The following is a 26,262-nucleotide window of genomic DNA, read 5'->3' as shown; positions in this document are numbered from 1 at the left end:
AGATTCTCACAACATTTACAACATCCGATCCACCATGCCAATCTGATTTCAAGCAGGTTTTAAGTGGAGTGTGACGTCGATGGATACAGCTAAAGTAGTACACTATGATCATATGTAGTGCATACTGTCAGTACTCTATGATATGAACAGCACATACTGTATGTAATAAGTAGTTAATTTGATTTAGGAAAACAGATGTAGCCATTAGAGTAACTTCCAGGCTGACGTGTTGAGCTGTCAGAGCGTTCAGTAAACGGCGGAGCCTCTTTTGCAGTCCGTCACTGACCTTTTGCCCAGACAGGCAGTGTGGGGTTTACAGATTATCCCATTAGACAGGACTACGTTGGCTGCTTCGCACAAACACAAGGCTAATCACCATTTTCTCTAAACAAGGTCAAATCCAAGAGTGCTCTGCAATGAACAGCTGAACCCAGTACGACACAGATGAAAATGTTTATTTGATCTGATTATTCGCTATTCCATTTCAATCAGTCTTGAAATCACAGGGTAATAAGTGCACACAATTATTTTTCTGTCCCCAATTCATTCTCATGTGAAAGCAAATTACAACACACTTTATACTGCCTGCTAAAACACAAAACCATTATGCGACAACTCTTCTAGACTATGGCAGGTGGCACAAAGCTGTCAGCAAATGGCAGAGCATTAGCAGATACATTTGCAAACTGAACATTAGCAAACCCAATGTTTAATTGGTTAATATATCGTGAGAGTCCATGTTGTTTGACCACAAAAGATAAATATAAAAAAACTGTCACACTTTCAACATATCTGTATATCACACCTTACACTGACATTTTTTATGAATCAAATAGCTGGAAATACATCATTTCAGAATTTTACAAATGTTTCAGTGGATATATAATTTTTTATACTAATTTAGCTTTATCTTGAGATAGCTACTGCCGCGTATTCACTCAGATGTACCACATGACTATTGACACAACATTTTAGAGCAAGATGGGATGTTTTTAAACACAAATTAATTTCAAGATATTTTTGACAGATTGTCAGGCTGTAAACTGTGTATTTGATTAGGCAAGGTTTTATTTCACATCATGGGAAGCTCTTGGTACATTCACAACACTGGGTTGTCAAATGAATTACAAAAACAACAAGGATGACCTTAAAGGATGGATTATAGTTTCAGTAGAGCCCGCGTAAATAACAAAAACCAATTAAATCAAAATGCAGGACAAACATGTTGCAGAGCTTGTGAGTAGGGATTGTTAGTATCCAGGCAATGTTCTTTTTTATGAATGTACAAGATCTAGACGTAACACAAAGAAAAAAACACACCAATAATTTCAAAAGTACAAACTCCAGTTATGTCTGTAGCGGACACCATCAAAAATATATATATGAGCTAAAATATGAGAACACAAATTATGAAATGGCAAAGGATGGTGGTGGGTGACAAGTGTTGCACATTTCTCTAAAAAGGGCATTTACTCATTAAATGCATCTTGGAGAAGTGCATCAGAACAATTGTATTTGAGGATTTATGTTGTTGTTGTAAGACACTATGCCCATATTGCTGAAGGACTGGTTCATCTTCAGAACGCCGTTTTGTCAACACACACATTTTCTAATAATAGCATCATTATGTCTTTTTTTTTTTTATTCCATCCCATCCAGTCCAATGAAGAGCAATAAGCCATGCTGCAATCCATGAGAGTGGTAGAAAGAATTCCCCACAGAGGCCTCAATTCCTCATCGTCAGTACAGAATTTGTGGCTGTAGGTTTACAGTTTTCTGTTTCAGTGATGTCTATTAGAAGTCAGTTCATGTTCCATGTCCATTTCAACAACATCTCTCTGAAAACACACACATACAGTAATACAGTATTGTGGCTGCGGTCTGAACAGCCTTTAAACTCTATCCTTGTCGAACAATGGAAGACAAGACATAGAATGACAATTGAGGACGTTTTTTTGGCAAAAGCATCTCTACAGTTAGGAATTTTGGCTCGATCTTGACAAGAAATAAATCATTACCAAATGAGGCAAATAGTAAACCTGCGTGGTTAGGCCCTTATTGGGCCAATGTCAGCAGTCTGAATGAAAATCTCCACAGAAACAGTTGCACCAAAGCACAGTAATGCTGCCTTCACAGTCCATTGTTCTTGTGACAGCTCATCTATCACCGATTGGGCCATGTCTACAGCTGGACATATTATTTACTTGTCTTTAACGTAGGTTACAACTTCCATTTGCAGTTCATGCAATCTACTTAAAAGTTGGGCTGGAGGGTATAATCGAAGTTCAAGTGCACGTGAAAACACACCAACATAACCCCAGGTCTATAAAATATCCATCTCAAGCGTAGATCTGTCCAGAACCACCTTTGTGTGACTTTTCTCCTCCGAGGCGCTCCTGGCTCAATTGGCGGTTGGCATCACTGGATTTGATGACACTGGCGTAGTCGAAGATCCCTACTTCCAAGTTCTTGGCCCTCAAGGTGGCACTATGCAGCTTCTCTAGAAAATCAGGCATGCCTGCGAGACACAAAGGGAAAGCCTCCTTAGTGTCAGGTGTACAATACCCGGTAGGAAAACATTGAATACGAAAAGTGAATACGAAAGCATAAATGGAAATTAGCTATTAGCTATAATCTGGCATATTGCATCTCTTCTCTTTGCTGGGATTAATGTATTTGTATGCATGGTCCTTCTATAAATAAATACATATAGATATAAAAATGCAGAAATATGAATGCAATAAAAATGCTTAATATGTCCAGATTACTTGTGTAAGGATCTTAAGTGTGTGAATTTGGTGGTTATGGGGATACTTTGCAGCTTGACAGTTGATAAGACAGGTAATTAAATGTGATCAAACGTAATGGTTCCATGCGGCCCAAAGTAGATTCAACCAGTGACAAGAGCTCACCACTTGACACCATCCAGTTCACGCAGTAACGGGGAAAGGCTGTCTGAGGGTCGTCACTGTAGGTCAGCAGATAATCAAATCCATTCTGTAAAGAGAATATACATCAAACTCAATGGCTACAAAAGGACCCTGGATGCAAATTAAATACATTTGTGTCACAACAGATGCAGGACGAACCTCATCGAAGGACTTGTGAGGGCGGATGACCATCTTTGACTCGTATGAATGGACCCTTACAAACTCCTGAGTCTCAGGGACTCTGGGATGCTGGACGGCTCTAAAACAACAGAATTACAAATATTAAAAGAGTCTGAAAAATACAGACGCAACTACTTTATTAATGTATCAAAAATACAGCACATTTGAATCAAGATACATTATTTTTTAATTCCTACCTGGATACCAGAACCATCAAGTTGTTTTCTGGGTCCACATCATAGCGGCGCACGTACACATAGTCCCTTGAGTACATGGGATACTGTGGGGGGGGATTAAAGAAGGTTAGCACTTGACAATCTTAAGTAAAAATGACCACTCGATAAGCCAAGGTTATACTCTGCTTGTACAACACAAAGGAAAAGTTTCAAGGCTTTATTGTCATGTGCACATTAGCCACAGTGTAGACATGGCAATGAAAAACTTAAGTCACAGGCTTCTCCAACAGTGCAACATGAATATTTATAGGACGATGAGTTTCTTTTTTGCTGGTCAACATGTCCGTTAAAGTTTAAATCTTCCGGACAAAATGAGAAAGGTGCCGGTCAAAGGTCTTCTTTGTTATTTATGGAGCTTTAAAACAAATTGATATGATTCGATATTAAACAAACTAATTATAGTAGATGAACTACATTATTCAAAAGTGTACAGTAACTTATAATAACAAGGGAATTATAAACAGAGCGCTCTCTCCCTCTCCTGACAGCCCGTTAGTATCATGCAGCTCGCGGATCAGTAACGAGTGACCCGACAGTAAAAATAAACATATTTATAACTAGTTTAGGAAGTTTGAGAGGTAATTCAATAGCTACGTGTGATATTCTAACCTGAAGTGCGTGTTTTGCTCCGCTCACCGCTGCAGGTGATCATGCAGAGCTGCGTGTCGACTCGTCAGCAGCAGCTGATCTCTCTTTCCCGTCAGATTAGACCTCACTCGCGTTTATGTCCAGATCAGATCTAGCTAATGATATGACTACCTGCTTATCAAGACACCTAAACAATAAGCGTCGCTATGCAACCGGGTGAGGCCGCAAAGTATTGCGCAGCATTATGCATTTGTTTACATGCCCACCGGAACCCCGAGGCATTACCAACAGATCAACGCACAATCAACCCATACAGGATCTCTTTCTCCACATTAAATCTTAGATATTAGAATGTACTATTCTTGTCTGTCACATACTCTTCTTGTCTGTCACATAAGTGGCGCAACCGATGTGGTATGTTAACACATCATGTAGGACAAATTGCCGGGAAAAACTCACAGGAAAGTGTGTAGCCCAGTGCACAACTTCAGAGCCTGTAGAGACATCTCTGTCCACCACTTCAAGCTTGATAACCAGTGCGTCCCACGTCTTCCTGTACTCTGTATCCAACTGGGGGAAAGGGAAAGCATAGGTCAAGGGTTGGGTGCTTAATATAGCACACAGAGCGAGATTTACGGTTGCTTTTGTCCTGCACTGCAAACATGCTGGTTGAGCAATAGTAGCTGGAAAATAGAAATGTAAAACTGGCTGCAATATACATACCATAAACATAACCCATGAACAATTAAAAGTCCCAATGCTGTATATATGAATTGCTTTAACAAAATGACAAACATTCCCAGTTGCATTTTACTTCAGTAATACACGGCTCATCAGTCAGAATTCATAAGGGAGGAGATTGCAGCAAACCCAAAACCCTGATAAGAGATTAAGATTGCTGATCCCTCCTGGGTCCAGGTGTTTTTCTGATTATAAGCCAGCATCTCAGTAGAATAAGTAGTCTTTTGAACATATGTTTTGTATTAATTAAAGAAGAAACATTCATAGTAGCACATATCAACATTTGAAAAGTTTGTACCTGTACATTGAAGAACTGCCTGGGGGTGACATCGTTGTAGGAGCCCAACACTGTTAAAAAATAAATAAAAAGCATGCCGACTTCAGACCAACAATATCACCATCACCAAAGTACCATGAAAAACCTCCAAGCACAAAAGTAACTCAGAGAGTTAAATGTGTGCTTTTATTATCTGCGTTCCAGAGAGCCTGGCTACATATGTGAGATTGTGAGTTGGCTGACCTCTGTATTCGTAGAGGTGACTGTCAGGTATGGGTCGCTTCCACACTTTGAAGGCTTTTTTATCCATCACAACTTCCCAGCCAGGTTCAAGTCTGGAAGCTGTCCCTGAAGCTGTGTTTTGACATTTGACAGACTCTATTTCTTGTAGTTCAAGTCCACACCTTCAAATTGATGCAAACAACAGGACAGGTTATTTAACATAGGGCACAGGTAACCATACAGATTATAGTGACATTATTATGGAATGCTGTATTTCAAATGCAAATGTTAGGAAAACAATATTGTCTGTTCTTGGAATAATTTAAACTGGATTAAGATGTTTATAATGTGAAAACAATAGCATATATTAACATGACTTTCATTATTCACTGACATCTGTTCAGAAGCTGAATGTCTTAAGGTTTTCTTGCCATTTTCTAAATATTAATTGATGTATAATTACAAACCTGTGAATGTCTTCATCTTGAATCTTCTCACTATCCCACATGAATATACCAGCCAGGGCCGCGAACAGCTTCCCACTGGGTGCATTCTTGCTCTGAAATCTGCGCCATAGGTTACCAACCAGAGTCCACCTGGTCCGCTCGGAGTACAGGTTAGAATAAAGCTCTCCGATCTGGCACGAACGCCGGAGCCTCTGTCCGGTTACAAAGCCGCAGTGATCGGCAAATATGGAGAGCAGGCCCTTTCTCTTCTGTACGGATCCAGCAGCCTCACTGGCACCGACACCTGCCCTCTGCAGCCAGGACAGCAGCAGGCCCATGCGCCTATCCAGCCATGGGAGACTCTCAAGCTTTCCTCTGCCCTCCTCGACTGTTCTCCTGAATGTCCTGCCACTTTGAAGCTTTAATGTAGTTACACCGATCTCACAGATCGGACGACGGGGCATAGAGTGAAACATGCCAGCAGCGTTACCGTGACACAAGTTTCCAAAAACAAATTAGTTTCAGCAAAGTGCAGCAGCTAGCTAACAAACTTCTCAGCTAATGATAAAGGGTATGTTGAGATGCACAACGCATAACCTTTATACGGATAAAAACACGGATTCATGTCCAGCAAAAGTCATAATTTGACTCTGGTTTTAACGTTAGTTAAGGAGATGTCCACGAGCACGCGTCATGTGTCTTTAGCATCAAGCTAGCTAACGTTATGAGTCAAATGTCTACAAGTACCACACTCAACACCCCTCTCTTTCTGAATCGATTCTCTAATAACGACAGTGTAGATTATATCTTCAAGTGTAATTCCAACACAATTGTCTACCTGTAAATCTTTCCTTGGCACAGCTTCAAGCTTGCAAACTCTTGTAGAACATTTGACCTCCTTTTACTAGTCTCCAACACACCCACACGGAAGTCCCGCCTACAAACTGTACGGCGGCCGGTCATGAGACGTTTGTTTTTCAAGGCCTATCCTGATTGGTCCCAGTGGGAGCCTGTCTTAAATGAATTGTTCGGGCACAAGCAAGTACGCTAGCCCCTTACCTAAGCCCCCCACTTTCCAGTTTCTTCGATTAACTGGGATCAGATTTAGCGTTTTACCGCTATTCTGAATGAGGACATGTATTTGTATAACCTGATCCAGGATCAGTATCTACAGAAATCTGACTAGGTAGAGAAAGCTTCTCTATGCATAGTATCGCCCTCCAGAGGTGCGTATCAAACTCAAAGTCACATCACAGGGTGCTCATGTGGTTACAAGTACAAGGCAATGACTTCATGAGTTTGAAGATTAGTTAGCATGAACAATTTTTCAAAAGACAACAACCACACATTTGTGATAAAACACATAAAACAAATACAAAACACATGTTATTGGCTGGATATATATTTCCGATCTCATTGGGGGGGAAAAGTTTTAGATTTATACATTTCATTTAAACTTTTCAAGATGAAATTAAATTGTTAATAACTTCAGCAAAAATGATCTGCGACATTTGTATAATGTTAATATTACTGTTTTGTTTGCAATATAGTTAGTGACTGGATATTTTATTTGTTTAAGTCGATGTATTTGGGGTAGGGGGAGGGGTAGTTAAACATTATAACAAAAGCGCATCGAATCACCTTATAAAAGGAAAGGACAAAACACCAATTTATGTTATGTATTGTATGTTATTATAGTAGTATACGGCAGATGGCGCTGTTTAATCATACATAAAACTATAGGTGTCAATATATCAACAGAGTCCATAACTCATCAAAGAAATTGTTATTTCATCAAAAGTAAAAATGTTATCAACAAATATATTTTTTAATTGTACATCTGAGCACTGGCCTCAATGATTTTTATAAAATATTGCATTGCATTGGACACCACTCAGGCTGCCCAGAAGTGTCTAATGTGTTTCGATTTATCGGACCATGTCTTTCCCATGAAAGGAGTGAGGGATTTACCATAAGTACCATAAGACCATTACTAGATATTTGTTTACCTCGTGCAAACACAGCATGTGCCTTTTTCTTTTTTGTCTTAACAATAAAAACAACAGAAGCAACCGACATATCGATTATATTCTGACTGCTATAAAAAGTTAGAAAACCTAGGCTGCAGTACAACATTTGACTAATGAGCACAACGTAAACAAATTTGTTTACTTCACATCGTAAAGTCGAGTAGTCCTACGCTTGAAGGAGGTCGATGATAAAGCCTGTTATTGACTGCTGGAGTGAAAGCTACAAACACAAACACAAGTTAACTTGAATGTTGCTGTTTTTCTCTTTATTGACATTGACAATCCTCCTATCTAATCTTTTATTAAGTCGAGGTCACTTGTTTGGCTATAGCGAGGAAGTAGAAAACAGGTGTACTATAACTGTCAGTAACTTGTATATCTCTCTAAAGACATAAACAAATTAAAACGTAAAAAGTACATATTTTGAAGTTACAAATTCAATGTTTCTTTGTTATTTTTCACCGATCGACGAGTTATAAAACAGATGTGAGCGCCACTCCTTCCTTTGTGAAATGCTGCCTTCAGGCTCCAGCATAAGAATCGTATGATAAATTACCAGTGATCACTGCCGACCCAGCCCTAGCCATTGCTCAATGGATTTAGAATGAGGAAATGTTCCATGATCCTCAAATTAGTGACGTCAAGTTGGGATAGATAATGAGGGAGTAAGGACGAAATCAAAATAACAATTATATGTGCTTTTATTGCAGCATTATCCAATGTAAATACATGTTTCATTGTGTTATGTTTAGTGAGTTCTAACAGTTGAGGTTGTTTTGTCATGCAACAACGATTTTGGCTAAACTATAAGTCATCTAAACATGTTTTGCTGTGCTTATTGAGCAATTCTTCTTCCATTCAACATATTATGTCTCTCTTGAACACAATAAAAGAACATCACTAAAGAAAACGTATTTTCTTTGAGGGTGAATGTGTTATGATTTCCAGTCGAATGAACTTGAATGAATGACAAGTCCTCTGTAATGCAGTCAACAACCCCACCACCGGGTGTTTTCCTGCACTGTTTTGACGGGACATTGTTTGCCTCGGATGGAAAAGCAGTGGTTAGGGCTATGTGTTTTTTGTCTGTCATGTGCTACAAGGTTGAGTTTTAAATGCAGGTCGCCTGAACATGTAATGGGTAAGGAGAGACACTGACAGACAGACAGACAGACAGACAGACAGACAGACAGACAGACAGAGATATGTTACATGATCTAATGATTGTATTTTTTGAGTTGTAGTTATGCATTAATGTGCAGGCAGCATTTAGATTGAAGCAACCAACTTTAAATACTGTTTGTTCGATTAACCTTGTTAATATAGTGCATTTTATAGGATCAGCATATGTTTAGTATAACCTGTTATGCAAATTAGCTATCTTTGAATAGGATGTTTGCAGAGCAGTAGCCTACGAACTTTACCAAGTACGTGATCTTCCCCTCGCAAAAACTGTAATACAGTTGTATAATAAAGCAACATGGAAATAAAAGGTACAAGCAACTCAAAATTGTACTTAAGAGTAGTATTCACATTAAATGTAAAGTAAAGTACTTGTCAAAAGGTGATATAACAAGACGATGTCTGATGCTTTTTTTTCTACTATTTTCAAGAAAATATATATATGTACATCAAACTTTAAATACACACAAAACATTGACATCGGGGGTACACAGGTACACATACAGAGTACAAATAATAATAATAAAAAAGTAAAGAAACAAATATAAAGAAAGAAATGTAAAGAAAATTATAATAATTTAAAAAAGGTAACATTCATGTACAAATATTTATCGAATACTCATTTACTTTTGATTGCCTGCTTGATTTTAACCTTTTTAATAACAATAGTGCCGTAATAAAAAATATGCAAAATGTGGTTTAGAGTCAGTCAATTTATTCTTGTGCATGTGAAAATAAACAAACGAGTTGTATACAATAAACAACATTTGATCAAATCCATCACAGTTAAAGCTTATATAAATATCCTCATTCTGAAGTTTTATCTTTCGTCCCATTTTACCTTTAAGAAAATATTCTGATGTGGGATCCTCTGACGAACATACACTGGACTCGTGATGAGCCTAAAAAAAATAAAGGGGCTGGCTGACAGCTGGGCGCGGGGCGGGGCGTCACGAGGGTGTATCCAATAAAGAAGTCTGTTCCGCTCCCCGGCACGAACAAGTTCTACACGCGGCTGTGCGCGCTCATTCAATCATAGACGGTTCTGGATTTGGAGTTATCTCACATCGTATCGTAATTAGCTTTTTGACGTTGACTATTTATTACCTTTTTCTTTTTTAGAGAAAGTCGTCTTTTTGAAAGGGGTCGTCTTCAAATCCGTTTATTTATCCGTTATCCCGCGCGCGCTACCGTAACGACTCTATCTGTGCGGGCGCGCTAATTAGCTTACTGGCTAACGAGCACTGCTCTCCGCAACCCTGACAACTGCTACGTTTGGTAAGTTTTTGTAACTCACACCTTCTATCAGAAGATATAATGTACAGTGTTGCCTGTGTTTTTTCATTGAACTCCGGAAATAAGGCTATCACCGTTAAATGTAGGCTCAAAGCTAATGCTAACACCAGCTGGTCAGATACACCATTGTGTACTCAATGCTAACCAAGGAGTTTTTAGTATAAGCGAAGGGGGAGACACGGCTACCGGTATTGTAGGTTTAACAGCTTGTATTAGGATAGATTATAGTGTTTGCTTCCGTGTCAACATTGATGTCTCGAACCTAGGTAACGGGATGAAGGAAATACAAGCTATTTTATGTTAAAGCTTTAAAAAAAGGTTACAACCAACACACATCAGCGAATGTCGTTGAGTCACATCCGGTTGCATCCCCTTTTTACAAAAAAAAATACGTCAAACATTATTGAAACTGTGATACCTTATCCATTATAGTAGACATAACTGCCTTTTTACATTAATTTAAGATATCGTATATTCGAGCTGTTTGTCACGTGAAGCGGTATGAACAGATGCTCGTGTTCAGGGTTGTGTTCTATGAATGAATGACGGCACATGCACGCAAACACTACTATCATGTCCCCTATTAAATAAGGCACTCATTACTTCGTAATATCATCCACAGTCAGCAGTGCTAGAAATGAAACTTAATAGATCGTTATACAGGTGGTAAATCGGTTAAAATTGAGGACGTTGGGGTAATCTAAGCTCCGGTTTCTTCCTGCGACATTTACAAAAAATGGCTTCTCATTAGGTTTCCAGGAAAGGCATCCTTCCGATCTTAGAGTCTACCACTGTTGTTTCTACGTTTCTGACATGTTTTATCTTATCTAGAAGATGTTTAACCCGTTTGAAACCATCCCTGATCCCCACTCTGTCCTCCGTTGTGTCAGTCTTGTTTTGTAGTCTTCTTCATGACCCTCCACGTGAAGGTCGAATGAGAAATAACAGATTTTAAAGCAGCATTTTTTGTCTTTTGTCTTTTCAGGATGTACCCAAGCTCATCTGCACTTAAAGCTGCACAATGGCAGTTTTAATCTGTGTGACATCTCAGCACAAAAGGAACAAGAACAGATCTAGTTTAATTACAGGATAGCAATACGCCCACACTACACCTCTGTTTACCTTAATCGTTTTCTGGTCAGTACCAGTTAAACACATTACAAGTTTGCACTGCTAAATCTCAGTAAGCCTAAATAAGATATTTATTAACCATTTACCTCCGTTTTTATTTAAAACTAGCTGCTGTTTTTAAGTAGCAATATAAATAGCTTCGACAGGCATTATTTCCCATTTAAAGATTGTGAAGCAATTTCTCTATAGTCGAAAATCATGGTTTCGACAACTGCCACTGCAATAATACTGGCGAGCACAGTGGGGCTAGCGACCCAGTCCACTTATCTGACAGAATACACATGGCTGCTGGTTGTGGGCTTCATCATCGCCTTCGTCTTAGCCTTTTCTGTGGGTGCCAATGACGTTGCCAACTCATTTGGCACAGCCGTTGGCTCTGGAGTGGTCACCTTGCGACAGGCATGCATTCTGGCCACTGTGTTTGAGACTGTGGGGTCTGTGCTCCTTGGGGCCAAAGTGAGTGAAACCATCCGCAAGGGTATCATCGATGTTGGCATGTACAACGGCACTGAGCAGGAGTTGATGGCTGGATCCATCAGCGCCATGTTCGGTGAGTACCTGCAGCATATCTTGTGTGTAGTTAAACCTACGGTCATTGAACCCTATGAATAGATCTGTGTGGAATATAAGGCTGTGCGCCATTTGGTTATCACAACTGGAGTGTGTCAAACCCACACCTGGAAATGTGGATCAAACTAATTGCTCTTTGTTTGCAAAATGTCTGAATAAAGTTGTCAACAAATTATTTATATCAATCGGCTTACTGCAAATATTTTTGAATGTTTTACCAAAACACATTTCATATTGTGTTTTGCCATATCCACCTATTGCATTTATGTTTATCTTTTTAACTGATTTCTAAAGTTGACTAAAAACTGATTATGTGTTAGTTTGTCCGCCTAATATGATCAATGATTGTTTTCTCTTTTAGGTTCTGCTGTGTGGCAGCTGGCTGCATCCTTCCTTAAACTCCCCATCTCTGGAACACACTGCATTGTTGGTGCTACTATCGGTTTCTCACTTGTTGCCAGAGGCTCGCAGGGAGTCAGATGGCTTGAACTTCTCCGTATCGGTAAGTCAAACACTCTTATCCGCTCACTTACTTTCCCCCAGTGATTAATTGATATACGTCAGAGAATATATTGATGTTATGGCCCGGTGTGAATAGTAATTGCAATTATAACATGTCAGCCAATGTTTTATCTGATGGCCTTCAATACTTGGGTAATCAAAGAATTAGACATTTGGGAAGGATTGCACATTTGAAATCACCACTTGTACAATATGTAATTTTACCATTTTGCTGTCTAGGTTTTAAATGTTTGATGCTCAATGCCTGTTAAAGAATGAGCCAATTGAGAATATGAGTCAAGAAGCTTTACAGGAATATACAGTAGCAGCTCTAATTTCACAAGTTGTTTCTCACATTTGTTGCATTAGATGATAGATTGCATCGCGATGTTCCTCTATTGAAAGCCCAAACCTGATGAAAAACAGTCTTCTCGACAAAACTGAATCCGTTTCCTGACAAGAATTGCATTCCCCTAAAGAAAAAAGTTTTCTTTTTGAAGTATATGCATATGTTTTTATTTATTTGACAGAATTGTCAAACTGTTGCATTTCCTCTAATTGCAATTGTTATCATTCTTGCATTGCAGTTGCTTCCTGGTTCCTGAGTCCTCTCTTGTCTGGAATAATGTCAGCCGTTCTTTTCTACTTTGTGCGAATGTTCATCTTACACAAGGTAAGCTGCCTTTTTTTTTTTAAGTTGTAGATAGTATTAGTTTCTGTGAGTTAGAGGATATTCTTCCTGAGAGATGCTTTTGGGTCAGTTTCAACTGCCAAAAAGAAAAAGAGGAAATGTTTGTTGCATGGTGAGAATCAAGCTACTGTTCTCTGAAGAAGCTCCTTATCTACATCATGACAGCGAGATTCATATTACTGTAACCTGACAGCAACGTCTGGCAATTCTGTTAATCCGAGTGGAATGAGTTTTTCTGACATGGTGCTTTGTTTTGTCCCTGTAGAAAGACCCTGTGCCTAACGGATTGAGAGCCCTGCCTGTGTTTTACGCCGTGACTATGGGAATCAACGTTTTCTCCATCATGTACACTGGAGCTCCGAGTGAGTATCATTGTTTCAGTCATTTTGCTCCGCATGCCTGCCCACAGCCACAGCTTAAAATAAACTGCTCCCTCAGACAGCCGGATGCCCACAGCTATTTCAGACTGAACCAGACTGTTTACCATTTTCACAGAAGCTGTGTTTATTTTAACATGTTTTTTGGGGCTTTTCCTGCTTGTGGTTCTATGTGGGTCATAGCTGGAATGAAGTTTTAGAGCGGAGCACAACAGGGAGATGGAAATAAGATTTCACTTTACTGTTGACGTCACTGTCTGCCCTTCATGAAGGAGGAACAGAGAAGTAAAGAGGGTGTTTTAAATGGCTATTGTTGTTTTATTACTGCTCACAACTTGTATAGTAATTCATTAAATGTTGGCATTTCGTTTTCCAGAATCTCGTCATTAAACGAGCAACTTTCGCTCCTTGTGTTTTCTTCTCTCTACAGGGCCTAACAGTTCAAGATGTTAGCTGGCCTGGGCCATTAAATGGCGGCTACAGGCCAGAGTTTGACCAGAAATTGTGCGCTGATGTGTGCATGCACATCAGCGGCATGCTCACAGAGAGGAGATGCAGTTCCAGCTTAGCCCATAACCCTGCTTAGCCAGGCACATTCTGTACAGCTGTGTGAAGTCCCTCACACCTCAAAGCACTGTACATGAGGACCTGTACCTGGGTACCTCACATGAAAAAGAAAAAGGTGCCAGACTGCATTTCAGACACCGTAGCAATTCTCATTGTTAAAGCCTCAAGACTACAGTGGAGCCGGTTTAACATTAACCATCGATTCCTGCATGATGAATAATAAGACTAGGCATGAATTACAGCTAATTACGTATTCATCCATTTAATTATATATATTTTTTATCTGTGTTTATCATCCAAACCAGACTTGAGTTGCTTGAGCCCAGTTCTGGATAGTATACTTCACTGGCTCAATATTGGTGGTATATGAAATCTAATGCAGCAGTGATCTCTTCTCCCAGCTGAGTACAGTATGTTTGCTTCCCTGATCTAGATCTTATCACAGTGGTGCGATTGGACACCAGGCATCCCACAGCACATTCTATACTCAATATATACACCAGTGCCAGAGACCTCAAGTCAGCATGTGCATGCAATTTTGGCCAGCAAAGAATTGGAGGGTCAGCTGTTGCTCTGTTACAGACGAAGCTTAGTGTGACTTTGGCTTTTAACACCTTCAATCACAATCAAGTGCTGTCACTCATTTCACAATGAAAATCTACCACATAAACAGATTAAGGATAATGGTCCTACTCCACACACATTTTCCACATGCTTGTCACCTGGATAAAGAGAAAAGGTGGCTTTCTAAGTTGCTATAGAATCACTTCCATCTACTGACTATCTGGGCGAGATACACGAAAAAGACATTCCAAAATATAAGAACAAGTAACAACAAGGAAGGAAATGTTAAAGGCTACTGTAGGTATTTGTCAGATCTTTTGACAAAGAATCTCAGATGCAGTTCCCCATCAGCTAAGTTGTCCCTGAATTCTGTCCATGTTGCTGGCCTGTTTCATGCCGTTCTAAACACCATTTATTTTGCGTACCATTGTATGTTTCAAAGTGCTCGGTGTCATGGAGACAGTACATTTTGACCCCCCCCTAAACAAGCCTCAATGTGTTCAGCTAGGAACACATTTTCTGCCTGGGTTACCCTCTGAAAAACAAACACCCGGTAGTGTTGGTCACTCTGGGGACGCCAAACAATCAGCAACATGAGATGATACACAGCTTTTTGAATTCCAGACTTATTTTGACCTGATCCATTGTCCTCAAACTGTCATTGATATTGTGTAGCTGGGCTTATAGATCCCTCCAGAGCAAAGACTTAATACAGCTGTAACCGTATCCTAATACTGTTGCTAAGTTCTATTTGGGGCTCTAGACAGAAGTGAGCGAATGTAACTAAAGTTGACCTGCCAAGTGAGTCAGAAACTGCCACTTTAACTCTTTCTAATTTTGGTTTGCTGCTTGATTCACATATGGTAGTGGAAAAAGCAACAAAACATGTTATTGTGTAATGTAGGCCACGGGATACAGAGGTTTATGGGAGGGGTTTGGACGCAGCCGTGGTTAAAGTCAATGTCCTGTCCCATCTCATTCATCCCACTGCATGGCTGTGGTGTAGACTCACCCCTTTGTGTGGGAGGGTTTATAAAAAAGCTAGACCTAGGCTAGCCTTTTAAATCCGCTCTTTTATATGTATTGTTAGAACAAACAAGTCACTGTGACAAAGAGTGTTCATCTGAATTGTGTATCGTATGTCATGTGGAAGCTTGTTTTTTTTACTTCTTTTGAGTTTTCCTAAGTGGTGACAACACCCACCTGTTATTGGGTGTCCCACTACATGTGAGCTCAGTGAAAGACGAGAGCTGCTGTTACAGAGCCTCCTTCCGGTTTTTTCCTCTCCAATCCTGACGGCAGTGAGCTTCCATTGCGTAACTAAATAAACATCAGTAAGGGGCTCTGCAGTCTCGTGCTGCAGCGTGAGTCAGTGCAGAGAGTGGACCCAAAGGAACACAGAGACACTTATCACTTAGCCTTGGCGCTTGTTTACTCCTGTTTATCGTAAACTCAGAGAGAATGTGTTTTTGTTGTTATATGCATGGCCAAGGTCACCTCACTGGTGGTGCTGGTATTGTTGACATTTTCAGCAGCTCTTTGTTTTTGTTCTCTCAGAGCTGCACTGCCTACTTGCATCTTCTCTGTATGACAAAGATGAATGCTTCCCCGGGGACATTTAAACTGTTGCTTTTTTCCAGCATGTGCTGCATTATATCCAGCTCTTCTGCACCAGCTTTGCTGCAGTCTTGGCAGGAGCGTGTCCTTATTGCTACAGCAAACTCAGAGGTCCAGTAAAGGACTCCCCCTTCTTTTTAATAATGTTGCCTTTTAAGGAACTTCTTTTCCATGTGCAGTGTTGGTGGGGCATTTTGGGGTCATGGGGACATTTGTGTCTTTCACCTTTTTAGTGTTGCATAACTATTCAAAGCAGGGGGTACACATGCTTTCCATATTTAACTAGGACGTGGCACAATGACGCAATGCAGGCGTGCTTTTAAAAACTAGAGCTAAAGGTTAACACTTGGTCAGATTTCATTGAAGTTCTGCTATATCACTGTAATTCTAATTGACAGCCATGTTTTTAAATAAGAATATTTTCATGCTAATATGTCTTTATGCTACTTACTAAAAATACCACCAACATATTTTTATAAAATGGCTCAGTTTGCTGTTTAGCCTATTTGTGTGTTGTCCTAGAAAGGCAGCACCCGCTGCCCTGTTTTTTAAAACTGCCTTTCTCTGTTCTCCTTCTTGTGTCTGTCTGATTCTGTCCCTGGCACCTGGCGATCCTTCAGTGTTGGGATTTGACAAGATCCCTTGGTGGGGCATCCTGCTCATCTCCTTGGGCTTCGCTTTGCTGACGGCCCTTGTGGTCTGGTTTATTGTCTGCCCACGCCTCAAGAAGAAGATTGAACGTAAGTCACATTTATGTTTTTGATGTTTTGGTACCTGATGATTCAGTTTTTCAAATCCTTGTCGTCATTTTCCGCCGACCACAAAAAATATGGTTTTCCTAACCATCATTGGACAAGCAAGGGATATAAGATAGCACTTGCAACCTCAAACTATTCACACTGCGTTCTCGTATTCATCTGGTAAATGGTGCTCGGGAACGTCGATCTAATAGAAATAAGAGGAAAATATTGTCATTAGCTTTTGTTCCATAAACCGGGATTAAAGGCAAAACCCCCAGAAGCCATCTGCACGCACACACCCATTGTGTGGTTTCAGTGTTGAAGGGTCATGCCATTCATTTCAACCTTTATGAATGTATGCAGTCTTGTGTGTTAACAATACAGTGCTTTGTATTCAGTGGTCCCTTCATAAAAAGTCTAAGTCAATTTGTAACTGCATTAACAATACAAGGGCCAATAACAGAATAGCTGTTTCTGACAAAAACTAGGGTTTAGCAACGTTTTCAAAACACTTTTTTAACATTCAAAACTTGATTTAAAAAAAAAAGAAACTATGGTTAAGGTTCTCTACTAAATTATTAAATTGTCAGAGACTGATCTCTAAATATTTGTATGCAATACTTGCCTGTCTAATGTCTCTTTTAGTATCAGATAAACGTCAAATTCTAAAACAAGTTAGTCTAAATCAACATCCACCCTGAAGCCCGGCTGCCTAATCTGGTCATAGTGATCCACTAATTGGCCTTTAGCTCCTTGACTAAAATAGGCCTGGGGTTGACATGGCCTTTGCAGTGCACGTGGGTGGAAGTCAGGAGGTAACTGAGTGCTTCACGTCTGCTTTGACCAGTTTGGATGATGCAATGTTGCCACCTAGTCAGAAAACTCTGAGAAATATCTAATACAAATATTATCCCTAGTATCTGATTCACTTTTAAACCACACATCATTGTTATGTGAGCCACTAGCTGTGTTGACTCTTGTCTTTCATAAGCTGAACTGCGAGCGGTAGTGTAAATATGTTCCTAGTAATGTCATAATCCATTTATTTGATCCTGTGAGGTTAGGTTGCATTTAAAATATTTTTTTCTTTACTCGTTAGTTATGCAACATGGACTGTGCTAGTATATCTAGTGTACACTGAATATGTTTCAAGCAACGTCTCACTATTACCCCTCCCCTACTAGGAGATCTCAAGTCTTCCAGTCCCTCTGAGAGCCCCCTGATGGAGAAGAGGGAGCCGAAGGAGGCCACATGTCCGATCCTGAAACAGACTGCCACGGACACGACTACCACTCCACCTGTCGATCAAAGTGCATCTGCTCAGCCCCAGGCCGCCTCTGAGGACCGCAGGGTGGCGTTTGACTTTGGAGATTCAGACGATGTTGACAATAATAAGGAACGCAGGGTGGCGTTTGACATTGGAGACTCTGATGACAATGACTGCAGCAATGAAAATGATGGTAAGTGTGCCAAGAAGCACCATACTTAAACACTTAGGATTTAATTAAAGAAGTAACCTCATGGTTTGTGGTGGTAATGTATGTTTTCTGTTACATTAATAAACTTATGAAATGACTTACACATAGGCCTGTCACAAGAACTACTTTTGTTTTGATATATTATAACAGTAATAATCAGGATAAATGATAATTCTATTATAATTTTATACTACCGATAAAATGATGGAATTGTAATGCAAGGACAACCTTGGAATATTTGTTTTATTAAAAACGTTCAAATATTGAACCACATTACCCAAACAATGAATGGCATGATCTTGTGGGAACTTCCAAAGACTCATAAAGGGAAAACCCTGCTGGGCATTCTGGCCTCATGTTGAGGTGAATGTATACTTAATGGACAACATTAAGTTTAGCTTTAAGAGAACGGTCAATTCTATATCATATGATAAAATAATGTGTTTTTCCCCACAGTCCTAGACAAATGATATTAAAGGCTTACAAATGTTTTCTCCCCCTTTCTGCAGACAAACCGGTTCAGTGTAACGGTCAGGCCAACAACCAGCACAGCAATGGCGCCGCAAATTCAGCTAACCAGTTCAACAACAGGCCGGCACAGATCCCCAGTAACGGGTACAGCCAGTACCACACGGTGCACAAAGACTCAGGCCTCTACAAGGACCTGCTGCACAAACTCCACCTGGCCAAGGTCGGGGACTGCATGGGCGAGGGGGGGGACCGACCCATCCGCCGTAACAACAGCTACACCTCCTACACCATGGCCATCATCGGCATGCACGGAGACTTCAAGCACAGAGAGGGAGAATATCGTGCCTACGAGGATGGCGACAAGGTCACGGCATCAGGAGGGCAGGAGAAGAAGCGCGTGCGAATGGACAGTTACACCAGCTACTGCAATGCTGTGGCAGAGCACACCACTCCCGAAGCCCTGGGAGAGGGGGACGTGACACTGGAAATTGCGAAGGAGGACGCAGGCAGCAGCCAAAGCTCTCTGGAAGACGATGGCCTTGAGGCGGATAAGCCAGAAGTCTCAACTCTCTTTCAGTTCCTCCAGATTCTTACCGCCTGCTTCGGATCCTTTGCCCACGGGGGAAACGACGTTAGGTATGCACATTCCTTCATGAAGGTCACTTGTTAACAGTCATGTAGCTAAAAAAAAGGATACCTTTGTATTTCTGGTGTGTTGAAGTGGACATTTTTACTGGTCACGGTTCATCTCAAAAGTCAAAGATAATGATCCCTGTTGAAATAATGATATTGTTTCCTCTGCAGTAATGCCATTGGACCGCTGGTTGCTCTGTGGAGTGTTTACAAAAGCAGCAATGTGTATTCAAATGAACCTACACCAATTTGGCTGCTGTTGTACGGAGGCGTGGGCATCTGCGCCGGACTCTGGGTGTGGGGCCGCAGAGTGATCCAGACTATGGGCAAGGACCTTACACCCATCACCCCCTCAAGGTATTCACAGAGCTGTTTTTCCTTGAGTCATTAAACCACATCCTCCTCAGACATTACTATAATTTAGCTCACACACAACCCGCCGGAGAGATTTAAGTGTTGTTTTTTGTATTCCCCTGCAGTGGTTTCAGCATCGAACTGGCCTCAGCCTTGACCGTGGTGGTAGCTTCCAACATTGGCCTGCCTGTTTCCACCACCCACTGCAAGGTAAGCAGCTCACACGCTGTGGTCTGGGAACGGGAGACAGGGGGAGGAGCCTATTTCAGAGAGAGGGAGGGAGGCCACACTTAGCAGGAACCCAGTCTGTGGAGCAACTTTCTCATAACTTTGTAGTTCACAATTTAGGTTTGCAGACTAGTGATGGGACAAAATAGGATTTTATTTTTATCCTCAGTTTAAAAATAAATAAATAAAGGCTTTCTTGATCTCTGTTCTGGCTGAGAAGTGACCAACTGCTTTAAAATATTCATTTCAATCTTTTGTTTATGAAGCAGTACTTTTTTATTTTTATGATTTGTTATGACCTTGTTTTTAAAAGGAATGTTCACAAAAAGGACTTGTGTTATATGTGGGGCCTCAAAATGTTAGTTTGTTCCAGTATTTTTTTTGCCTTTTTTTTTTTTGCCATTTAAAAAATAAATAAATTAAAGAATGTTGGGACAATATTGTGAATTGCAATCATCTGGCCAGGATCATTTAAATGTTTCAATATAGTTGCATACAGATAATTAAGTATAACCAGTTTTATTTATGATTTTATAACGAGTTAAATGAAGATGATGGGATTTGTCTGAGCTCTGCTGTGTTTCTAGGTGGGCTCTGTGGTTGCGGTAGGATGGCTGCGCTCGAAAAAGGCCGTTGACTGGCGTCTGTTCAGAAACATCTTCATGGCGTGGTTTGTGACGGTGCCCATCTCTGGTCTGATCAGCGCCGCCATCATGGCCATCTTCATCTACGGCATCCTCTGAGCCCTCGGCTGCACCCCGAGCAGGGGAGGAGGAAGAAACCGCTCCGGCGCACCGAGAGGAGGAGGCGAGATGGAAGGCCAAAATATATCGCTTACCTCAAGCCAACGACTTTGGAAGAAAGAAGGAAAACAAATGTTTGAAATGACTTGAGATTTGGGCCTGTGGTTCTTGGCTGCATCATTTTCAAACTAGAATTTGCTGTTTGTTCCATTTGGGCCACATTACTTCCAGTGGGAAGATTACATTTCTTTGTTCTGACTTGCTTTTTCATCTCATCGATCTGTAACGAGTTAATCTGAAAGCTTCAACTTTTTGTTTCTAAAACTCATTCTTCCATTTATTTTTTTTACTTTGCAATTATGTATATACAACTATTTTTTATTTTTGTTTTACACGTTTTTAGAAAGTAATGAGTAATTGAAATGCAGTATAAGCCTTTTGCTGATGTAGCTCTCCAGTCATAACACATGCTGAAAGTAACGTAGATGCGAAAGTATTTTTAGGTGAAAAACAAGTTATTTTGTGTACGTGTGCGTTTCCCCTATTTCAAGTAATTATTACTATTAATGTTTTGCATCTGGCTTTCTTGTATCTCCTAAACTGTGGGACCTTAGCTTCTCCCCCTCTAGTGTTATACGACAATATTGACTTTAAACTGTAAAGTTTACTCTGAGAGGTTAGTGACAGTGTTTTCCGCCATATGTAGAAATGTGATGACTTTCAGAGTTTGCATTGTTTTACGGCACACTTATCTGAATAATGAACTCTCACTGGATGACCACCTGCACTATATCAGCCCGCCTCTGGCATGAAAGGGCAAAGCCCTTATCATTAGTCTCAATGGGTTATCAATCCAGTTCTTTATCAGAGCTTATGCGCAAGAAAAACGGCCTGAATATTATTTACTTGAATTTGAGAAGTAAAACAGCAGAATGTCATTGAACGTCTACTCTCAAACAAGACCTTAAGTCTCCTGTTGAAACTTGAATGCATCATCTTTAGGTGTCCTACAGCGTAGTTATTTTCAGTTCACATTGTAACTCCTACTTCCCAGTATGTTGGCTCTTCTGTGGAGTTTGCACCTGCCGAGTTATTTTGGTTATTCTAGCTTTCATCTTAATTCCTGGCCTTCTGAATGTGAATAAGGTTAAGGAGGACACACAGGAACTCTAAAGCTGGATGTTAACTGAGTGGTTTGGTGTTGAGCTGATCTGGTCTCTTCTACAACGAGGGCTGACATACGCTGCATGCCATCAGTGTGTGGTCATTTGGCTGCGGTACTAAATGCATATCAGACCTATAGATGCTGTAGTTGCCTTAATTGTTTTGATTTTCCCTTTAGGTACCAAAGAAAAGTTTTGTTTTTTTAATGCACATGAACATACACTAGTCCAAACTTGTGGACGACAAAAAAACAAATAAAAATGGGAAAACGATACATTTGAACTTGCTTTTTTGTACTACTTTTGAACTAAATATGGTTATTCTCACAAAAAGGTAAAGGTCCCAAAAGGCAGTTCTGAAATACTGAACAGAAGTATTTTGTCACAGTGAAATAAAAGAGGACAGAAGTTGTACAGAGGTGGAATAATTCCCTTTTTTATTGGCAGTAGGCTCGGTGCGGCGCTGGCACCGGGTGATGAGCGAGCGTCTGGATCCTCGTGCTGCTCTCTCACTCCAGGACATCTGTGAGGCAGGGACAGAGAGGATTCCTTTACGCTAGCTTTACATTGCAAACACCACAACTCAGTAGTTTTCCAGGGCTCCAGAGCAGTCACACGAATGGCCTCTAGGTGTTTCTCATGGTACACATGAATGATGACTGCATCAGTGAGTCATTATACTGCTGTACAGAACAAAGCAAGGCTTATTCTATCCAGGAAAAGGTTATGCTGGTACATAAAGCTATTCTCTCTTTAAACCAGGTTATGAAGGTGTGTCTTTCTGAATCATCAGAAAGCCGACCTTTAACACTGCATCATTTTTAAACAATCTTTTTAGGACGGGGACAATGCATCCTTGGCCCAAAAATAGAGTGAAAATCAAGCACAATAACCACCAGGGGACATCTCAGAATGCCCTGGATTCTTGTCCTAGATGTAATCACATACAAGGAGAACTGTATTCAAATAAACAACCCCAGCATCTTACTTTTGTAGGCCTCTCTGCGGTGACTGGAATATCTAGAAAATTCATTGGTTTTTTTACATTAAACTGGAACACATAAGTAGTTTTAACAAGCTCTCCAGTTAAACATTTGTAATTGCTTTTGAGCCATGTATGTGTTTACAAGTCCTGAGCCTATACAGGTCTGTAAACAAGCTGAGACTGGCTCTGACTGGTTTCGTTTTTACACATTCTTCTTATTATATAACCTACAATTTAATTTTCATTGTGTTGCTTAAACAGTTGACCACATCTTGCCTCAGCAGGTACGAGTCAGCCTCGTGGAAGGTTAAAGGGCACATTCTCCAGATAATACCAGTTAACAGATAAGGATACATTTCAGCATTCTGATGTTAGTGTAGCATTTACAAGTTTCAACCTTGTTCTTTCTTGGTGGAATCCTGAATGGCTTCATCTGCAGAGGAGAAATTAGAAAATGGAGGGTTACAGCAAGGGGTAATAGAGTGGGGAATTTATCATTCAGTCAGTGACGCCATTTTACTTCTTACCCAAAATGCTCTTAGTCTCTGGCACTACCTCATGATGCTCTGTAAAGACATCAAAATGTACTTTGAGTTCAAAATATTGGGATAGTAAAATGCTTTTTAAGATCCATTTGGCCAAACTTTCTCTTGTTTTATCTCGGAAAGGGGCACATAAAAAATAACAATTTTAAAACATGGACATAAAACGAATAATCTGGCATTGTAAAACAAATTATAGGATATGACGGTGTTTTTATTCCGAGTTGGTCATGTTTTGTATTGAATGTTTCATTTACTTTGATTGGGGTAGGTTTTGTTAACATGGGGTAGAAAGTTGGAATATTTATGTATAATGTTAGGTTTTATTAAATATAAAAGAAGGTGTGCAGGCACTTGATACATTTTGAGTTTATCTTAATTCTTTTTGACATAAGATTCAATTGATTTGTTTGTATATTGTAAACAGAGGTGGGAAGTAACTAAGTAGATTTACTCAAGTACTGTGCTTAAGTACAATTTTGAGGTACTTGTACTTTACTTGAGTATTTAAATGTTTTGCTACTTTGCACTTCTACTGCACTACCATTCAGAGGGAAAGCATGTACTTTTACATCACTACATTAATGTTATATCTTTACTTACTAATTACAAATAGATGTAACAACTATAACATTTCAATATCTGATTTGAATGAAACATGAGTTACTATGAAACAACACAGTAGCCGATTACACACAGTGTGTATTGTAGTGCTTGTTTGACTGATAACTGTTGGTTGTAGTATTTTAGATTAACATTACGTACCCCTCCTCTGTCTCCCTGTCAAAAATAACAAAGACACAATCTGTCATTGACAAAAGCTAGAATTAGAGTTTGAATGTGTGACTGAAATAAACTAAGTAAAAAAACCTAATGTCTCAATCTCACCATTTGCTTCCTCAGAGGACTCAGACTGGGACTCTGTGTGGAGAGGAATCAGACACAAGGTTGTGATATTTTACATGTAAGTGAACTTTAGCGCCTGCAGAGCTTCTCCAAACTGTCCTTTATCACCATCTACAGGCTAAAACAAACCTCCCTCACCTTCATGAGCTGCTACGTCAGAGTTCCCACCTCCCTCTGCTGGGGGAGTATTTCACAGTTAGGTAATGTTGCATGTAAGGTACATAAAGGTCACATAATATCTTTTAAATATCATTAGGAAGTTTTTTTACACACCTATTTTGGCGTCTACAGTTCCAACAGGCTCCTCCACTGTTGGAAACATTTCAAATAGTGTTAAAACAGGATCCATATGTGTTCAGATTTGATCATACATTCAACATCCAAGTTTAACTTACCAGATTCATCTGTAACAGCCTCTGTGTAGAAAATATTGAAATTCTTCATTACACAAATCAGCTTCTCTTTTTATTTAATGAGTAGCAGTTCCTCTTACCAAGGTAGCGGGCTTCCTCCTTCTGTTCCTCGGTAACTGGACAGGAAATGGTAAAGAAAATAACTGTTTTACAAACAACAAAATGGATGAGAGGTATATTTGCTTTTGAAGTCAGCTCATTTTTGGCTCTGTTCATTGCCCTGGACTTTGGTCAAGCGTACCATTCATCTGAGCAGCCTCGTCCTTTTGAGCGGCCTCAAACTCCATCTGATCTGAGGAGACAGAGTTATAAAATGATAAATAAAAAAAGCGAAAAAAGCCTATGGGCAGTTTGTGTAACCAATAATGAAATGTAGTGTTATGGTTCAAACATAAATAACATAACTCTAACCCAAAAACTATATTACAAAGGTAATATTTAAAATGTGAGTTCACAAAATAAATCTAACTTTTTCAAAAGTAAGGATTTTAGAAACATTTCTAACATTCACATTGCATATAAGTATTTTTGATATTCAACTTGTAACGGGTTCATAGATTACTTGCACTTGATGCACCTTGTACTTTATGCAGTACAGACATTTGATTGTCATACTTGTCCTAAATCTCAGAGGACTAATGTTTTGTTTTCTTTTAATATAAAGAAAAAAAATGTAGTCCAATTAACACTCGCTATTGTATAACAAAGATTCTCTCTCTGAGAACACCAGGGAAGATGGGTTAATAAACATACTTGCAAATACAATACATAAAACACATTAAACATATAGTTTCACAGTCAGCTGGTTCTCAATTGGACCACTGTACCTATTTTCTGCAGTTCACCTAGCCCATCTGGATGAAAAGACAACACATTGGGATCAGCTTTGAGTCATGTGAGTAAATATATCACTATAACCTGTTTTCTATTGACAATGATATATTTACCGTTGGGATCAACTACTTTCTCTTTCTCTGCAGATTCCAGAGATGCTGAGAGAGCTAGGAATCATCACAAGTATTTCAGTCAGGTTTCTAATAAAAACAAAACTGAACATCTTCTGGCATAAATAAGCAGACATGTGTTTTCATGTTAGTAGGTAAACATATTCTTCTTACCAGAGTGAAAGGCAGACACAGCGAGGAAAACACACAGTGGCACTAGAAACCTCATCTTGGCTGTTGCTCGGGGTAGTGGAAGATTTTGGGTTGTCGTCACTTCACAGCCTCTTATATCTTCAGTCACATCACATGTTTGTTCTTCATGGACAGGCGGCTCTGGTACCATTGTCCCTCCCTACCTGAGAGCACAGCTGGGCGGCACATCAGAACACAGACACATCCTTATTCAGGCCTTCAATGCTCCCCTTTGTTGGCTCTTCTGTCACGCGGGCCTTTATTTGGGGTGTCACTGTGTCTGCAAAGGAGAAAAAAAGAGAGTCCTCGCATTCGAGCTGAGAA

General features: G+C 39.9%; 3 protein-coding genes across 8 annotated transcripts; 1 reads left to right on the top strand and 2 right to left on the bottom strand.

Moving 5' to 3' along the window:
* Positions 1-434: 434 nt before the first annotated feature.
* stard7 (StAR related lipid transfer domain containing 7) lies at positions 435-6,580 on the bottom strand. Its single transcript, XM_079656966.1, has 8 exons — positions 5,642-6,580; positions 5,196-5,356; positions 4,974-5,023; positions 4,394-4,504; positions 3,308-3,390; positions 3,090-3,189; positions 2,913-2,997; positions 435-2,518 (listed from the first exon to the last, which is right to left on the bottom strand). Exons 1-8 carry the CDS (start codon positions 6,094-6,096, stop codon positions 2,340-2,342), a joined length of 1,224 nt encoding a protein of 407 aa, XP_079513092.1. The 5' UTR covers positions 6,097-6,580; the 3' UTR covers positions 435-2,339.
* Positions 6,581-9,806: 3,226 nt separating this feature from the next.
* On the top strand, positions 9,807-22,231 carry slc20a1b (solute carrier family 20 member 1b). Its single transcript, XM_079660485.1, has 11 exons — positions 9,807-10,110; positions 11,114-11,809; positions 12,191-12,331; positions 12,918-13,003; positions 13,287-13,383; positions 16,767-16,886; positions 18,071-18,346; positions 18,874-19,471; positions 19,640-19,825; positions 19,948-20,032; positions 20,638-22,231. The coding sequence occupies exons 2-11, from the start codon at positions 11,458-11,460 to the stop codon at positions 20,791-20,793; spliced, it is 2,097 nt and encodes a 698-aa protein (XP_079516611.1). The 5' UTR covers positions 9,807-10,110; positions 11,114-11,457; the 3' UTR covers positions 20,794-22,231.
* Positions 22,232-22,365: 134 nt separating this feature from the next.
* Positions 22,366-26,104, bottom strand: LOC307025656 (uncharacterized protein). 6 transcript variants are annotated; one of them, XR_013804224.1, is made up of 13 exons: positions 25,921-26,104; positions 25,750-25,803; positions 25,630-25,656; positions 25,044-25,094; positions 24,883-24,918; positions 24,785-24,805; positions 24,663-24,698; positions 24,528-24,566; positions 24,372-24,404; positions 24,249-24,288; positions 23,469-23,507; positions 23,339-23,374; positions 22,366-22,479 (listed from the first exon to the last, which is right to left on the bottom strand). XR_013804224.1 is itself a non-coding variant. In XM_079660486.1 (13 exons), exons 1-13 carry the CDS (start codon positions 26,087-26,089, stop codon positions 22,466-22,468), a joined length of 570 nt encoding a protein of 189 aa, XP_079516612.1. In that variant the 5' UTR covers positions 26,090-26,104; the 3' UTR covers positions 22,366-22,465. The 6 variants fall into 6 exon arrangements, 4 of the variants coding, with proteins under 4 accessions (XP_079516612.1, XP_079516613.1, XP_079516614.1 ...); XR_013804225.1 differs by having other exon boundaries at positions 24,528-24,563; XM_079660486.1 differs by having other exon boundaries at positions 24,249-24,263.
* Between the last annotated feature and the right edge of the window lie 158 nt (positions 26,105-26,262).

Source organism: Notothenia rossii (genome assembly GCF_949606895.1).
Source record: "Notothenia rossii genome assembly, chromosome: 11".
In the NCBI taxonomy this organism is placed as follows: domain Eukaryota; kingdom Metazoa; phylum Chordata; class Actinopteri; order Perciformes; family Nototheniidae; genus Notothenia; species Notothenia rossii.
This window is presented reverse-complemented; position numbering and strand designations above follow the sequence as displayed.

Bases quoted from the DNA above. Each gene is read 5' to 3' on its own strand.
- LOC307025656 (XM_079660486.1), bottom strand. From the start codon at position 26,089: ATGGTACCAGAGCCGCCTGTCCATGAAGAACAAACATGTGATGTGACT. The intron at 25,095-25,629 runs GTACAGTGGTCC...CTGTCTCCTCAG, and splicing joins AGGTGAACTGCAGAAAATAG to ATCAGATGGAGTTTGAGGCC. The intron at 24,806-24,882 runs GTAAGAGGAACT...TTTTCTACACAG, and splicing joins GGAGGAAGCCCGCTACCTTG to AGGCTGTTACAGATGAATCT.
- stard7 (XM_079656966.1), bottom strand. From the start codon at position 6,096: ATGTTTCACTCTATGCCCCGTCGTCCGATCTGTGAGATCGGTGTAACT. The intron at 4,505-4,973 runs GTACAAACTTTT...CCTTTCCCCCAG, and splicing joins GGCAGTTCTTCAATGTACAG to TTGGATACAGAGTACAGGAA. The intron at 2,519-2,912 runs GTGAGCTCTTGT...TGTGTCTCGCAG, and splicing joins GAACTGGATGGTGTCAAGTG to GCATGCCTGATTTTCTAGAG.
- slc20a1b (XM_079660485.1), top strand. From the start codon at position 11,458: ATGGTTTCGACAACTGCCACTGCAATAATACTGGCGAGCACAGTGGGG. The intron at 19,472-19,639 runs GTATGCACATTC...TTTCCTCTGCAG, and splicing joins CACGGGGGAAACGACGTTAG to TAATGCCATTGGACCGCTGG. The intron at 19,826-19,947 runs GTATTCACAGAG...ATTCCCCTGCAG, and splicing joins ACACCCATCACCCCCTCAAG to TGGTTTCAGCATCGAACTGG.